This window comes from Aethalodelphis obliquidens, unplaced genomic scaffold (genome assembly GCF_003676395.1).
Source record: "Aethalodelphis obliquidens isolate GAN/ISIS:26980383/991018 unplaced genomic scaffold, ASM367639v1 scaffold18, whole genome shotgun sequence".
NCBI lineage: Eukaryota > Metazoa > Chordata > Mammalia > Artiodactyla > Delphinidae > Aethalodelphis > Aethalodelphis obliquidens.
The window spans coordinates 5,545,575-5,561,239 of NW_020837962.1; the positions used below are offsets into that span (position 1 = coordinate 5,545,575).

Genomic DNA, 15,665 nt, shown 5'->3' on the forward strand with positions numbered 1-15,665 from the left:
CTATCCTCGAGAATGTTCCACGAGCACTTGAGAAGAAAGTGTATTCTGTTGTTTTTGGTTGGAATGTCCTATAAATATCAGTTAAGTCCATCTTGTTTAACGTGTCATTTAAAGCTTGTGTTTCCTTATTTATTTTCATTTTGGATGATCAGTCCATTGGTGAAAGTGGGGTGTTAAAGTCCCCTACTATTATTGTGTTACTGTTGATTTCCCCTTTAAGGCTTTTAGCATTTGCCTTATGTATTGAGGTACTCCTATGTTGGGTGCATAAATATTTACAATTGTTATACCTTCTTCTTGGATTGATCCCTTGATCATTATGTAGTGTCCTTCTTTGTCTCTTGTAATAGTCTTTATTTTAAAGTTTATTTTGTCTGATATGAGAATTGCTACTCCAACTTTCTTTTGATTTCCATTTGTATGGAATATCTTTTTCCATCCCCTTACTTTCAGTCTGTATGTGTCTCTAGGTCTGAAGTGGGTCTCTTGTAGACAGCATTTGTACGGGTCTTGTTTTTGTATCCATTCAGCCAGTCTATGTCTTCTGGTTGGAGCATTTAATCCATTTACATTTAAGGTAATTATCGATATGTATGTTCCTGTTACCATTTTCTTATTTGTTTTGGGTTTGTTTTTGTAGGTCTTTTCCTTCTCTTGTGTTTCCTGCCTAGAGAAGTTCCTTTAGCATTTGTTGTAAAGCTGGTTTGGTGGTGCTGAATTCTCTTAACTTTTGCTTACCTGTAAAGCTTTTAATTTCTCCATTGAATCTGAATGAGATCCTTGCTGGGTAGACTAATCTTGGTTGTAGGTTTTTGCCTTTCATCACTGTAAATATGTCCTTCCACTCCCTTCTGGCTTGCAGAGTTTCTGCTGAAAAATCAGCTGTTGACCTTATGGGGATTCCCTTGTATGTTATTTGTTGCTTTTAACATTTTTTCCTAGTTTTTAATTTTTGATAGTTTGATTAATATGTGTCTTGGCATGTTTCTCTTTGGGTTTATCCTGTATGGTACTCTCTGTGCTTCCTGGACTTGATTGACTATTTCCTTTCCCATGTTAGGGAAGTTTTCGACTATAATCTCTTCAAATATTTTCTCAGACCCTTTCATTTTCTCTTCTTCTGGGACCCCTATAATTCGAATGTTGGTGCGTTCAGTGTTGTCCCAGAGGTCTCTGAGACTGTCCTCAATTCTTTTCATTCTTTTTTCTTTATTCTGCTCCCTGGCAGTTATTTCCACCATTTTATCTTCCAGCTCACTTATCCATTCTTCTGCCTTAGTTATTCTGTTATTGATTCCTTGTAGAGTATTTTTTTTTTTTTTTTGCGGTACGCGGGCTTCTCACTGTTGTGGCCTCTCCTGTTGTGGAGCACAGGCTCCGGACGCACAGGCTCAGCGGCCATGGCTCACAGGCCCAGCTGCTCTGCATCTTGTGGGATCTTCCCAGACCGGGGCACGAACCCGTGTCCCCTGCATTGGCAGGCGGACTCTCAACCACTGCGCCACCCGGGAAGCCCCCTTGTAGAGTATTTTTAATTTCAGTAATTGTGTTGTTCATCACTGTTTGTTTGCTCTTTAGTTCTTCTAGATCCTTGTTAAATGTTTCTTGTATTTTCTCCATTCTGTTTCCGAGATTTTGGATCATCTTTACTATAATTACTCTGAATTCTTTTTCAGGTGGGTTGCCTATTTTGTCTTCATTGATTTGGTCTTGTAGGTTTTTACCTTGCTCCTTCGTCTGTAACATTTTTTTTTGTCGTTTCTTTTTCTTTTTTCTTTTTTTTTTTTTTGATGTGTGGTGCTATATTCCTGTTTTACTGGTTGTTTGGCCTGAGCCGTCCAGCACTGGAGTTTGCAGGCAGTTGGATAGAGCTGGGTCTTGGTGCTGAGATGAAGACCTCTGGGAGGCCTCACTCCAGTTGATATTCCCTGGAGTCTGAGGTTCTCTGTTAGTCCAGCGGTTTGGACTCGGAGCTCCCACCACAGGAGCTCGGGCCCAACCTCTGGCCTGGGAACCAAGATCCTGCAAGCAGTTAATCACCACAGACTGGGAATTGGTAAATGCTCTTCTAGGAAAGGATGTGTTGTCTCATTTCTCCTTTTGTAAATTACGCTACTTTCTCCCAGAATGAAGTCTGAAGTGGACACTTCTCTGGATTTGAATCCTAGCTCTTCCACTTTTGAGCTAACTGGCTTAGGACAAGTTTCTAACTGTCTTCATGCCTCCCTTTTCCTATTTCTCCAGCAACTGAGCATGGGATTTTTTCTTTCCCTGTATTCCTGCCAGCATTGGTCTCTATCCTCACCAGTGTTTGCTGTTTTATAATCTCCGCTAACCCAAACAAATCCAGGGCCCCGAGCCCAAGCTCGGCAACGCGGGCCTTGCCCTTCCCCAGGCAGCTTTAGTGCCCTCACTTAGGTGGTTAGGCTCACACCTAAACAGCGTTCTTTTCTGGGCCAGGACGTCCCTGCCTCAGGGACTAGGTGCCAAGGTGGCACATACTCCGCGCCCAAGGGTCCTGCGGGCGGCTGCAGTGGCCACAACACCGGTCGCCTGACAGGCTGCGGTATGAACACCCGGGTGAGGACCTGCGCACATCACGGTGGCAGCGGTGGCGGCGGCTGTGACTTCCCAGCTCCAGACCACGCCCGCTGCATGCCTCTGCAAGTGTTCTTTATTGAAGTATAGTTGATTTACAATATTATATTAGTTTAAATGGTACAACATAATAATTCAATATTTTTATGGATTATACGCCACCTAAAGTTATTACAAAATAATGGCTATATTTCCCTGTGCTGTACAATATATCCTTGTTGTTTATATATTTTATGCAGAGTAGTTTATAGTTCTTAATCCCATACATCTTTTATGTCTTAGAGATCGTATGTATATACAATGTAGTCATACTATTCATTTAACATTCTATGCATCTTCCTTGATTTTCACTGTTTTCGAAGGATAATTTTTAAAGACCTGAATCATAGTCTAGTGAATTGCTAGACAGTTAGTATAATTACTAGACATTTAGACTAGAGAATTTCCTCCTAAATGACAACTGGATAAAATGTGCATAAAAGAGAGACATAATAATGTCAACCGTGCCTACTTTTTTCTTCCATTGCAAACCCCACCGGCTTCTTTAGCTGCCTACTGAAGTGGGGAGGTGTTTAGTTTGCAAGGGGCCATTCAGAGCCGACTGGGATATTTCTTGTCAAGGAACACTTTGTGCTCTAAGCGCACTACTTGGGGTGACTTTTTGGAATAATATTGGATGTTCTAAAGGAAGAGGAAAGAAGAAACAAATATATTTGAGGACAACTGTGTACCAGGCAGTGTGCTAGGCACTTCCTTTACAGCAACCCATGAAGGTTCCTATTTAGGAGAACTTACCATGAGCCAGGCACTACGTTTAGGAATTTTGCATATGTGAGCTCATATCCTCCCTAGAACTCGAGGGAGTATACACTATTATAATACCCATTTCACAGACAGGATCACTGTGGCTCTGAAGTCACACAGCTAGTCTATGACAAAGTCAGAATGGGAACGCGAGTCTTTCTAATGTAGGCTTCGGCCAGCTTATCCCATGTCCTGTTCCAGGCTTGGGTGGGTGTTGGGGCCGGGGATAGAGAAAAGAGGGGTGGGGAGAGCATAGTAATGATGACCAAGAAAAAAAAGGCAGGGCCTGAGCCAGATTCTCTCTATACATGATCTCACTTCATCCTCCTACAGCGATATTACATAGATGCTGTTGTCATCATTATCTTCACCCCGCAAGTGAGGGAACGCAGACCAGGAGAGCTCAGTCACCCTCACTGAGGTTGCACAGCTATAAATCACACGTGTCTGTCCCGAACGCAGGCGTGTCCGCCCCACAGTGCGTGCCCTGCTCCTTACTGCCTGTGGCTCTTGTCTTCTGTCCAGGGGAGATGGAAGAGCTGGAGACCCTGTGGCTCACGGGGATCTGCCACAACGAGAAGAACGAGGTGATGAGCAGCCAGCTGGACGTCGACAACATGGCGGGTGTGTTCTACATGCTGGCGGCCGCCATGGCCCTCAGCCTCATCACCTTCATCTGGGAACACCTCTTCTACTGGAAGCTGCGCTTCTGCTTCACGGGCGTGTGCTCCGACCGGCCGGGCCTGCTCTTCTCCATCAGCAGGGTCAGTACCCCTGGCGGCTACTTCCCTCTGAGGCAGGCAGGTCCAGAAAAGCACAGGGCTTCCAGAGAATCAGGGATTCTTGACTCCTGGGTGGGGGTGTGGTGTCTCCACACCCTCCCCTCACCCATTAACCCTTCTTGGATTTGTCGGAAGGGCACCAGTTTCTGTGTTCATAAGCCAGATGCAAGCTAGAGATGAAGGTGAATAGGTAAGGCAGGCCGGGCGTGAGAAAAAGAGCAGAAGTGAAACTAAAAATAGCAGCTGAACCCTGGTGTCAAAGGGAGGGAACAATGGAGAATGTGGAGAACTAAGACACATTGCGTAAAACCCACCACACCCAAAGGGGGCAGTCGTCCTCCACTCCTGCTGAGTATGGTTTTAGCGGAAGGCAGAGCCAGTCTTATCAGGTCTTCCAGTTTTTAAAAGAGAAAGCAGTCATCTGATTATATGTGAAAACTTTCAGCTTTTGAATACTAGTAACTAATTCCCTTGACAAATAGAAAAACACACGGACCAAACACAGCCAGTCTGTGGCCTCCCTCATGAGCACCCAGATATGCTCTAGGACATTATTAAAATTCCTGTGTAGGATGTTATGATGTTTGCATGCATTCCAACAGATCACGTGTGACAAAACGAAATCTACATGCAAAGCCATGTTGTGTGTGTGAACGCAGCTAACTAACCACAAAAGCGTGTACGATGTAACAGAGCCTGAAGTGAAACACAGGCATGAAGAACCACGAGAAAATGCACACACATCAAACAGGAAACAAAATATACATTCAGCACGACATAAACCACAGCACAGAATACACACGCTGTAGTAAGTGCACTCACGTTCGAGCCACGGAAACCTCACTACGTGCTACACAATATGGCGTGTGTGTGGCCATAAACAGGTACACGTGTCATAATTCATCAATAACGATGACGACTGTGGAAAATGCTTATATTTGTAGGTATATGTATGTCCCTGGCACCAGATAAGGAATTTATACTCATCATTTCATTTAACCTACAAACCAATTCTGTGAGGTAGGTTCTGATATTGGCCCAGAATTGGGGAAACTCAAATTTATGAGGTTAGAGGAATTACCCAACACCACACAGCCTTGCTGGAGCCAGGATTTGACTCCAGGTGGTGTGGTAGCAGCCAGAGTCCACACTCTTACACAAGCAACGAACATCAAATACAAGCAACACAAGAGATTTGATACAAATCATACTACACAACGTGTATGTGCACACAACTCATATAATATATATTTTTACTTTTTTTTTTTTTTTTTTTTTTGCGGTACGTGGGCCTCTTACCGTTGTGGCCTCTCCCGTTGCGGAGCGCAGGCTCCGGACGCGCAGGCTCAGCGGCCATGGCTCACGGGCCCAGCCGCTCCGCGGCATGTGGGATCTTCCCGGACCGGGGCACGAACCCGTGTCCCCTGCATCGGCAGGCGGACTCTCAACCACTGCGCCACCAGGGAAGCCCTATTTTTACTTTTTAAATACAAGCTACTCACTTACTTGCATCACAATAAAAGCACATACGTACATATCGCTCACTTGTCTTCCAACACAGTATAACATTATCTATCCACCTGGCAATCAGTCAATCAGTCATCCATCCATCCATTCATCTATCCATCTGTCCATCTATCCATCCATCTATTTATCTACCTATTTCTTCCGTTTACTCACCTTGGAATTTTTTTACTCTGAAAGAGTTTAACATATTAGGATTTGAAACATGGTGAAAAATATGTGGTTAGAAACATCTAATTTTATATGCTAATGTTCATTGGGAAAATGAAATAATCATCTAAAGAGGAGCTTGTGTATTCTTAGTATTTGGTGGTTTTAAGACATCCAGAAGGTACACATGGGCTTAGCCAGGAGGATTTATTTTCTCCATTCAGTGGCACTCTAAACTTGAGTTCTATGCAAATACATATTGCCTAATTAGCTTGATGGCCTCTAAACACACAGATTGCTTAAGAATAACAGCGTGCATGCATACAGCTAGGTATTAAGCCAACTTTAAGCTAATTCTCTTCACCAGTTACTAGAGGCTTTCCATATCCAAATGATTCTGAGACTGCCATGAGCAAATGCACACTATTGCCTTTACTCGTAAATCCTGCTTGTTTTTGCAAGAGTGTTCCCTCTGTCCGAGATACCATTAAAGAAGCCAAGTTAATAGGATTGTCACTATGAGAAATGGACTAAATCCCTCACTCCCATTCCAAGCATCTTGAGGGACGGGGGTAAAGTGGGGACTGGGCACAGCATTGCTGTGTTGTGCCTTGACAAGCTGGAACTGGAACTTCTGTCTCCCCCTCCCTAGAGGAGAGAGGACCCCATGTCCCATGGGACACAAATGCAAACCTCAGATGCCTGCCCTCCTGGCACGGCCAAGGGTGAAGGTCAGAGTTCACAGAGTCATTTATTTTACATTAGAACCAAGTTTCTCCCACAGCTGTGGCCTTTGTTTATTACGACTTACAGAAATGCGTCCTCTCTTCTGTGGGATGCTCTTAACTTTTGTCTTCTCTCCGCAATGCTGTCCCTTTCATGTTGAAAAAAATATTCACTGTCACCAGTAAAAAAGAACCACCTCGGTTGTCTCCAGAGACGTGAGGAATGGGAGATGTAGCAAAGCCAGAGGCCAGGGAGGTGGAAACCGTGGCATCTTCCCAACGAGCCCAGAGGAGAGCTTGCACAGCTTCTGGCTGACCCACAGTGGAGCCCAGCAGAATGGAAGTCAGATACTGTCTTAGTGCATTCGGGCTGCTATAACACAATGCCACAGACTGGGTGCTTCATCCACAATAGAAATGTATTGCTTACAGTTCTGGGGGCTGGAAGTCCGAGATCAGGGTGCCAGCGTGGTCGGGTGAGGACCCTCTTCCGGGCTGCAGATTTCCCCTTGTGTTGAAGGGATGAGGGAGCTCTGTGGGGTCTCTTTTATAAGAGCGCTTATCGCATTCAGGAGGGCTCCTCCCAAAGGCCCCATCTTGGACCTCATGACATAAGCACTTACCTACCACTGATACCATCACCTCTGGGACTAAGCTCTCCGCATATGAATTGGGAGGTGGGGTACACAAACATGCAGACCATAGCAGACACTTTGGGGATCAGGCCCAGGCACCAGGGAACCAAGGAGGACAGTATCGCCCCAGTGAGAAAGGGGGCGGGGAGTGGAACAGAGCAAGCTGTCTGGAACGGCACATTGAGTCTTCAACGCTAATTTCATCTGAGCCCATTATAGGGCCGAGAGGGCATCTTATTTCCACAACCCATAAAAGGTAGCCGGAATCTATGAATAATAGAGAGGAGGAAAGAAAGAACTCTGCAAGGAAGAAAGAAACTCCAGCCCAGGGATTTGGCTCCCGAGGTAGGATTTAGGCAACTTATCTAATTAGAAAGCCGCAGTGGCTTTCCAGAGCAAACCTCCAGCTTCGATCAAACGGGCGCTGTGTGCTTGTACTAGTGTGAGGAGAGAGAGGTGAGGTGACAAACAGGGAGGGCACATCGGGGATGACTGAGCAGCTCACCCACTAGCATTTTTGGAGCCCCTTCCATGTCAGGTGCTTTGCTTGCATTATCAGGTCTTGCCCTTGTACCCACCTTGGAGTGTATGATTCCCATCTTACAGATGTGGAACTTGAGGCCCAAAAAGATGTAGTTGCTCAGCCAAGGTCACAGAGTTAAAAAAGGATGGAGCTGGGGCTCATTTCCAGTGGGTTCCAGGTCTCTGGCTCTTCCCATCCTTCTGTAATACACATCCCACTTCCTCACCAGCGCATCTGGAAGATAGGTCAACTTAGTTGGTGAACACTTTCATCCAAACCTGGGGTACAGGCACCACGTTGACTCCTTCCCGAAGCTTTGCCAGGCAGATCAGCACCTGGGAACTGCCTTAGCTGTGTTGTGTGAGTCCCAGCGGAAACCAGGGATGAGAAAAAGCAGTCAGCAGCCATCCTCTCTGCTCCTGAAACATAGCGCAGCTCCCTGGCCACTTCTGTGGGCCTCCTGCAAATACAGAGACGACCAGCTCATCTTGGCGGGCGAGAGCACACTGCCCTGATGGCGAAGGGTAGAAGCAAGTTCTCAGAGTCTCTAAAAGGAGGAGGGGAGCTCATTAAAATAAAATTGCAAAGTTAGAAAAAATTTAAAAACTAGTGTTTTTGTAATGCTAGCAACAGGAAAAAAAGGCTATGATCTTGGCTGGTTCAAACGTGTAGGAGACACACTGATTTCCACCCATAGTAGCAGAATCCCTCTAGGTCACTGTAGGAGATTATTACATTACTCAATTGGACAGGGAAGGCATACGTTAACATAAAAGATTCAAAAGCACGGTGCTATGTGAAATACATGGTGTGTGTGTATGATTTTGACGTCCAGCAGCCCTGGAAGCAAAGAGGAGGCACTGCTTCCTGGGAGGGAACAGGGAAGGAGACCACACAGCATCGAGAAAGAGACTAAAGGTAAGGCTGCAGCAGGTGGGAAGTGCCCGATGCCAGGGCCTTGGCCTCAGGGAGCCTTCACCGTGCAGCCTGGGGTTGAAGGGGGTCAGAGAAAGAGAAGCTCAAATGTACAACTGTAGGCTTTTCTGTTTACTGTTCCTCGACGGAGTGGAGACTGTCTCTAGAAAACTACAAGAAAAACGCAGCAGTGCAAACAGGTTGAGGCTGTCACAGTTCTGTGAGCGTCCCTGCAGGTTCAGTGCATCCCCACCATGGGGAATTGATGGAGCCGCTGTAAGAGTCCAGAGTTACCAACCCATAGTCCCCACTAGTTTATGCCAAAGTCAGCAGCAGCTACCGCATCCCTTTTACAAACAAACCCCTTCTTGGGCCGGCTCCCTGTCAGTCTTGGGAGGACCAGGTCAAATCCTGCAGCCTGGACCGAATTGTTCCCTTTAGGTACCGCGGCCAAAATCTGGGGGCAGGAGTGGGGAAGGGAGGAGCACGAATCACAACACCACTGACGCTCTTTTGCCTGTTATTGTAGAATGAATCGAGAGCTCTGCCCCTGAGGTACTTTCAAGGAAAAGTAAACAGTTTTGGTTTTTTGTGGGGTTTTTTTGCGATACGCGGGCCTCTCACTGCTGTGGCCTCTCCCGCTGCGGAGCACAGGCTCTGGACGCGCAGGCTCAGCGGCCATGGCTCACGGGCCCAGCTGCTCCGCGGCATGTGGGATCTTCCCGGACCGGGTCACGAACCCGTGTCCCCTGTATCGGCAGGCGGACTCTCAACCACTGCGCCACCAGGGAAGCCCAACAGTTATTTTTAAGACAGGAAGAAGGTGGAGTGGAAAACAAGAGATGTATGGATGGGGTGCTTATATCTGAGCTACCCCCGAGTCCCTCAGTCATTCAGTTCCCTGGATGGATTTAAATGCAGCATCACCGCGTCATCAGGACTCTCCACTCTTCTTAGTAACTAAAACTCTAACTATGCTCAACAAATTCTCACACAGCCAAAACACAAAGAATATATATATATATTGAGCGGGTAAGTGAAAAGTCCAAGAAGGGAGCTCCAGGGGTTCAAACCATATGATGTTTCTTTATCCCACCATCTATGTCTATTCCTCCAAAAAATGTCTGATTGACCACACATGGGTCTCAGGTCTTCTTCTTCTTTTTGTTGGGGGGGTGGAGCTGGGAGAGACTGTTCCAGAGGTTTTAACTTGAAGTATAATTGGCTTACAATATTGTATATCAGGTGTACTACATAGTGACTCAGTATTTTTATACATTATGAAATAATCACCATAATAACTTTAGTTACCATCTATCACATACAAAATTATTAGAATATTATTGACTATATATTCTATACTGTACATTATATTCCCATGACTTATTTATCTTAAAGCTGAAGATTTTACCTCTTAATCCCCTTCACCGGTTTCACCCATCTGTCTAACCCCCTCCCCTTTGGCCACTACCAGTTTGTTCTCTGTTTCTGTTGAATCTGGTTTTGTTTTGTTGTGGCTGTTCATTTGTTTTGGTTTTAGATTCCACATATAAGTGAAATCAAATGGCATTTGTCTTTCTCTGTCTGACTTATCTCAGCATAATACCCTCTAGGTCCATCTATGTTGTCACAAATGGCAAGATTTCATTCTTTTTTATGGCTGAGTACTATTCCAGTGTGTGTCTGTGTGTGTCTGTGTGTACATACCACATCTTCTTTTCTATTCCTCTATCAATGGACACTTCAGTTGCTTCCATATCTTGGCTACTGTAAATAATGGTGTGATGAACATTGGGGTGCATGTATTTTTTTTAGTGTTTTTATTTCCTTCAGATAAATATTGGGTCTCATGCTTTAATTGATGGCTTCAGTGTAGGGGTAGCAGTAATTCCCCAGAGGAATCAATGATTGGTGATCCTTGTATGCTGACTCAGTTTGTTTGTCAATAGCTGACTCTCTGGTATCCAAAGTCCAAAGATGATCCTGGGAAACTTTAATAAAAGTAAGGGTTGGTGACTGGGGTGTTGGGAGGGTCAACCAAATCCTTACACGCCAGTTTGGAGGTGCTGAGACCCTTAGAGTTCTTTGAGGATTAGTGGATATTTTTTCTCAAACTCTATGTATGACTATTGGCAAAAGTGTCAGATAATCTTGATATCTTGTGCCAGAGCGACAAGATACGCCTGATGCTTTGCCACTGGTCTCATACATTCAGGAAGCATTATCAGGATTCAGATTGGATTTCACTGTTTCTCCAGGACTCCTATAAGAAGGTCATGTCTCACCTTTGCAGGTACAGTTCAGGTGTGAAATGGTTTCATGTCCTTGCTGCTGAGGATGGTGTTTTGTGCTCCTCCCCACAGGGCATTTACAGCTGCATTCACGGGGTGCACATTGAAGAAAAGAAGAAGTCTCCAGACTTCAATCTGACCGGATCCCAGAGCAACATGTTAAAACTCCTTCGGTCAGCCAAAAACATTTCCAACTTGTCCAACGTGAACTCCTCAAGAATGGATTCCCCCAAAAGAGCTGCTGACTTCATTCAAAGAGGATCCCTCATCATGGACATGGTTTCAGATAAGGGAAACTTGGTATATTCAGACAACAAGTCCTTTCAGGGGAAAGAGAGCATTTTTGGGGACAACATGAATGAACTGCAAACCTTCATGGCCAACAGGCACAAGGATAACCTCAACAACTATGTGTTCCAGGGCCAGCACCCTCTGACTCTCAATGAGTCTAACCCTAACACAGTGGAGGTGGCCGTGAGCACGGAATCCAAAGGGAACTCCAGGCCCCGGCAGCTTTGGAAGAAATCCATGGAATCTCTACGCCAAGATTCGCTGACCCAGAACCCAGTCTCCCAGAGGGATGAGGGAACCGTGGAGAACAGGAGCTACTCCCTAAAGAGTCCTAGGTACCTTCCAGAAGAGGTGGCCCACTCGGACATCTCAGAAACTTCGAGCCGGGCCACGTGCCACCGGGAGCCTGACAACAGTAAGAACCACAAGGCCAAGGACAACTTCAAAAGGTCAGTGGCCTCCAAGTACCCCAAGGACTGCAGCGAGGTCGAGCGCTCCTACCTGAAAACCAAAGTGAGCTCCCCCAGGGACAAGATCTACACCATTGATGGGGAGAGGGAGGCCAGTTTCCACCTCGATCCTCCCCAGTTTGTCGAAAACGTGGCCCTTCCCGAGAACGTGGACTTCTCCAATGTCTACCAGGACCATAGTGACAGTTTCCGCAAGGGGGACTCCACACTGCCCATGAACAGGAGTCCCCTGCACGATGAAGATGGGCTCCCCAACAATGACCAGTATAAACTCTACTCCAAGCACTTCACCTTGAAAGACAAGAGTTCCCCTCACAGCGAGGGCAGCGACCGGTACCGGCAGAACTCCACGCACTGCAGGAGCTGCCTGTCCAACCTGCCCACCTATTCAGGCCACTTCACCATGAGGTCCCCCTTCAAATGCGACTCCTGCCTACGGATGGGGAACCTCTATGACATTGACGAAGACCAGATGCTTCAGGAGACAGGTAACCCAGCTACCCAGGAGGAGGTCTACCAGCAGGACTGGGCACAGAGCAGCGCCCTCCAGTTCCAAAAGAACAAGCTGAGGATTAGCCGGCAGCATTCCTACGATAACATCCTCGACAAACCCAGGGAGTTGGACCTTAGCAGGCCCTCCCGGAGCATAAGCCTCAAGGACAGGGAGCGGCTTCTGGAGGGAAACTTGTACGGGAGTCTCTTTAGTGTCCCCGCCAGCAAACTCTCGGGGAACAAAGGCTCCCTTTTCCCCCAGGGTCTGGAGGTCAGCAAACGGAGCAAGTCTCTCTTGCCAGACCACACCTCCGATAACCCTTTCCTCCACTCCTATGGGGATGACCAACGCTTAGTTATTGGGAGGTGCCCCTCGGACCCTTATAAACACTCTCTGCCATCCCAGGCAGTGAATGACAGCTATCTCCGATCGTCCTTGAGGTCGACGGCATCATACTGTTCCAGGGACAGTAGAGGCCACAGCGATGTGTATATTTCGGAGCATGTTATGCCTTATGCTGCAAATAAGAATAAAATGTACTCTGCCCCCAGGGTTTTAAATTCCTGCAGCAATAGACGCGTGTACAAGAAAATGCCTAGTATTGAATCCGATGTTTAAAACCTTCCATTAATGTTTTATCTATAGGGAAACATAGTTAATGGCCAACGTTCCGGAGGATAAAGTTGGATGTCCAATAGTGCCCTGCAAGAGCAAGAGGATTTAGGAAGGTATTTTTCTGTTGGTTCTTTTGCACATGGCTCCATGCCACAGTCTTCCACTCAAGGAATCTTGTGAGGTGTGTGCTGAGCGTGGCAGATACCAGATAGGTGAGTCCTTAACCAAAAATCAACCCATAAAAGGGCAAGTCTCCTGGACATGCCTGCTAGGTATGTTGGCAATAATGACGCGTTGGATGCCAATGGTGATGTGATGATTTCCTATATTCCAAATTCCATTAAGGCCAGTCCACCATGTAATTTCCTCATCAGAAATGCCTAATGGTTTCTCTAATACAGAGTAAGCAATATGGTATGCATGTAAATCTGACACAGACAAAACAAGAATGCATCTGCACTGTAGCGGGATTGACACGTGCAAGAGATTAGGAAGTTTGGATTTATAACTGGTCCAGCTTTATTGTTATGCCTTCCATCACAGCCCCGGCCCAACCCCAGAACTCCAGGCTCCCCCAAGGAGTAGCAAATCAGTGTGTTTGTGGTCACTCTGCTAGCTTCACGGTAGTCCATTTCCAAGACACATCTGGAGTAAAAGGCCAGAAGGGCCCTCAGGCAGAGAGCTGCCGGAATCCCTTTGGATGTCGATTTGTGTATTTCACAGACACTCTCTCACCCTTGGCTTCGATGGTCTTGTTCAGAGCTGCATAAACTCACACATTTGTGTCTTCAATATCGTGTAAGTGTGGACCTTCTGTCTATGACACAGCGGCCGTTGTAGTTTATCCCGAAGACTCCTGTGTACGTAAGTTTGCATTTCCCCCTTCTGGTGATGACTCAGGGTTGTATAGTATCTGTTACCCTTCCCCCGCAGAGTAACCATCACTCGTTCAGTCCCCGAATCGCCGTGGTGGCGTTTCATTGCGTGTTGCTCTTCCCAGTGTGGTGAATGTGGTGGCATGTGCCAGCAGCCATATGTGTACTGCGATCCTTAAGAAGTAAAAGGCCATCCGTCTGCTGAAGGCCAGCATGGCTGTAGGGTTATCTTCCTTAACGTCCTGAAATTCAGCTGGACACTCGTCTCCAGCCCCACTTCCTTAAATCAAAAGCCTTCAAAACATGAGAGACACTCATGCATCTACCCTGAGCAGCCTCCAAATTGTGGATAAACTTTAGTGGGACAAGTGATTTCTCTCTTCTGGAATAGTCACTCTGTTGGAGGCAAACTGCCTCACTAGCACCAACGGGAGATGAAAAATTCCTCGAAGCATTTGTCATTTCCGAGTCACCTCCATTCTCACTCTACTCAAACCTGTGCATAAATGATATGAGGTGATACTCATTTTGTAAACCTTGGGGGAAGGGTAGAGAATCTTTATGCGTGAGAAGCTCTTAGCACAGTGCCTGGTACATGCAGTGTGGCCCCCCAGAATTAAGGCAGTTGTTATGATACTTCATCAGACAAGAATTTTCTAGTTTAAAAATTAAATATGATGAAACCCACAGCCATATTAATTGAACACTTTATATCGTTCTAATCCAATAATTGTGTGTTTTAAATACATGAATATCCCTGAAAAGGTTGGGCTAAGTAGCCACTCATTTTGCAGGGCACCTGGGTCTGTTGTGGTGTCATGTTACAGAAGCCCTAGGCTAATGTAAACGAGCCTGACCACTTCCTGGTTTCCTCCTGCGTTTTGCTCGGGTTCCCAGAGGAGGGGACAGAATGGCAGGTTGAAAAGTTAGCCTGTTTCTTTTAGTCATGCTGTGTTCTGTTTCGTAGGCAGTGCTTTCCCATGAGTGGGCAGGTGCCAGGAATAATTCTCTTAGAGCTTGAGGATTCACTGAGTGGCTCCCTCTTTGAGAAAGTGCACCTGACCTACAATATTCCTCTAATGATGAAAAGTGGTTGCGGTAAAGTTCAGGGTCAGTGGTAGAGAGGCAGAGGGAGGCAGTGGGTGAGAAAGTTTTTGAGGTCGAGAGGCAGAAGGGGCCAACCAGGTGCTGAGGAGGAGCGCACTCGAATGTTGCGTTTTATTTCTTGGACGTTCCACCTTTTCTGCCTCAAGAGAATGGAGAAGCCCAGATTGAAAGACCCGGAATAGTCCCCCCAATTTCTAATCTTAGACACACCTGTGACCATAGCATTTTTTAGAATTTACTGCCTTTGCCCTTCCACTGCATTCTAGACCTATACAGCCCCAGCCAGGATCACCTCCATTTCCTCACAAGACTGGCATGTCTTGACGTGAAATGAATTGAAACGTCTCCCCAGAATACAGAAGAGCGGTACATCGCCAGCCTAAAGAGGCTGTCTGTCTTCCTCCAGGGTCCTCCAAACCAGGGAGCTGCCAAATACGGCAGAGATCTCCAGGGAGGGTGAGAATTACACTTGGAATGACCCCATAGAGCAAAAACCCTTCTTCTAATACCAGCATTCGTTCTGCTATGAGCCCCGTGCCTCCCTGGGTATAGAGACTAAAAACATGGCTTTGGGAAGAACCGACAGTAATGTAGTGGGAAAAAGTATACACTTCCTTTAATGCCTAAAGTGTTTTAAAAAAAATAACTAGGATTGGATGCTATGTAATAAATACCATTTCCTTCCTCCACAAATTCACTGACTCTTAATAGTGATGATCCCAAACTTCAGACAATCGACCATTGATGGGACGGTCACTTTCCAAGTGAAAGGTAGTGATGTTGAGCTATTCAGAGGTAATCCAAGTCATTTCAGTTCTTTGGAGAAAGAGTAGCAGGAATATAACATCCAACAGTAAATCACACCTA

At 46.2% G+C, this 15,665-nt stretch overlaps 1 protein-coding gene across 2 annotated transcripts in view; it reads left to right on the top strand.

The window, feature by feature from the left end:
• GRIN2A (glutamate ionotropic receptor NMDA type subunit 2A) overlaps nucleotides 1-14,375 on the top strand; it is a 367,711-nt gene extending 353,336 nt beyond the window's left edge. The window contains exons 11-13 of one of the 2 annotated variants that reach the window (XM_027118304.1): nucleotides 3,928-4,166; nucleotides 11,020-12,194; nucleotides 12,538-12,556. In XM_027118304.1, the coding sequence (XP_026974105.1) occupies nucleotides 3,928-4,166; nucleotides 11,020-12,194; nucleotides 12,538-12,556 (1,433 nt within the window). Of the gene's footprint in view, nucleotides 1-3,927; nucleotides 4,167-11,019 lie in introns of both variants that reach the window. The other variant, XM_027118303.1, reaches the window with a different exon arrangement.
• Nucleotides 14,376-15,665: the final 1,290 nt, after the last annotated feature.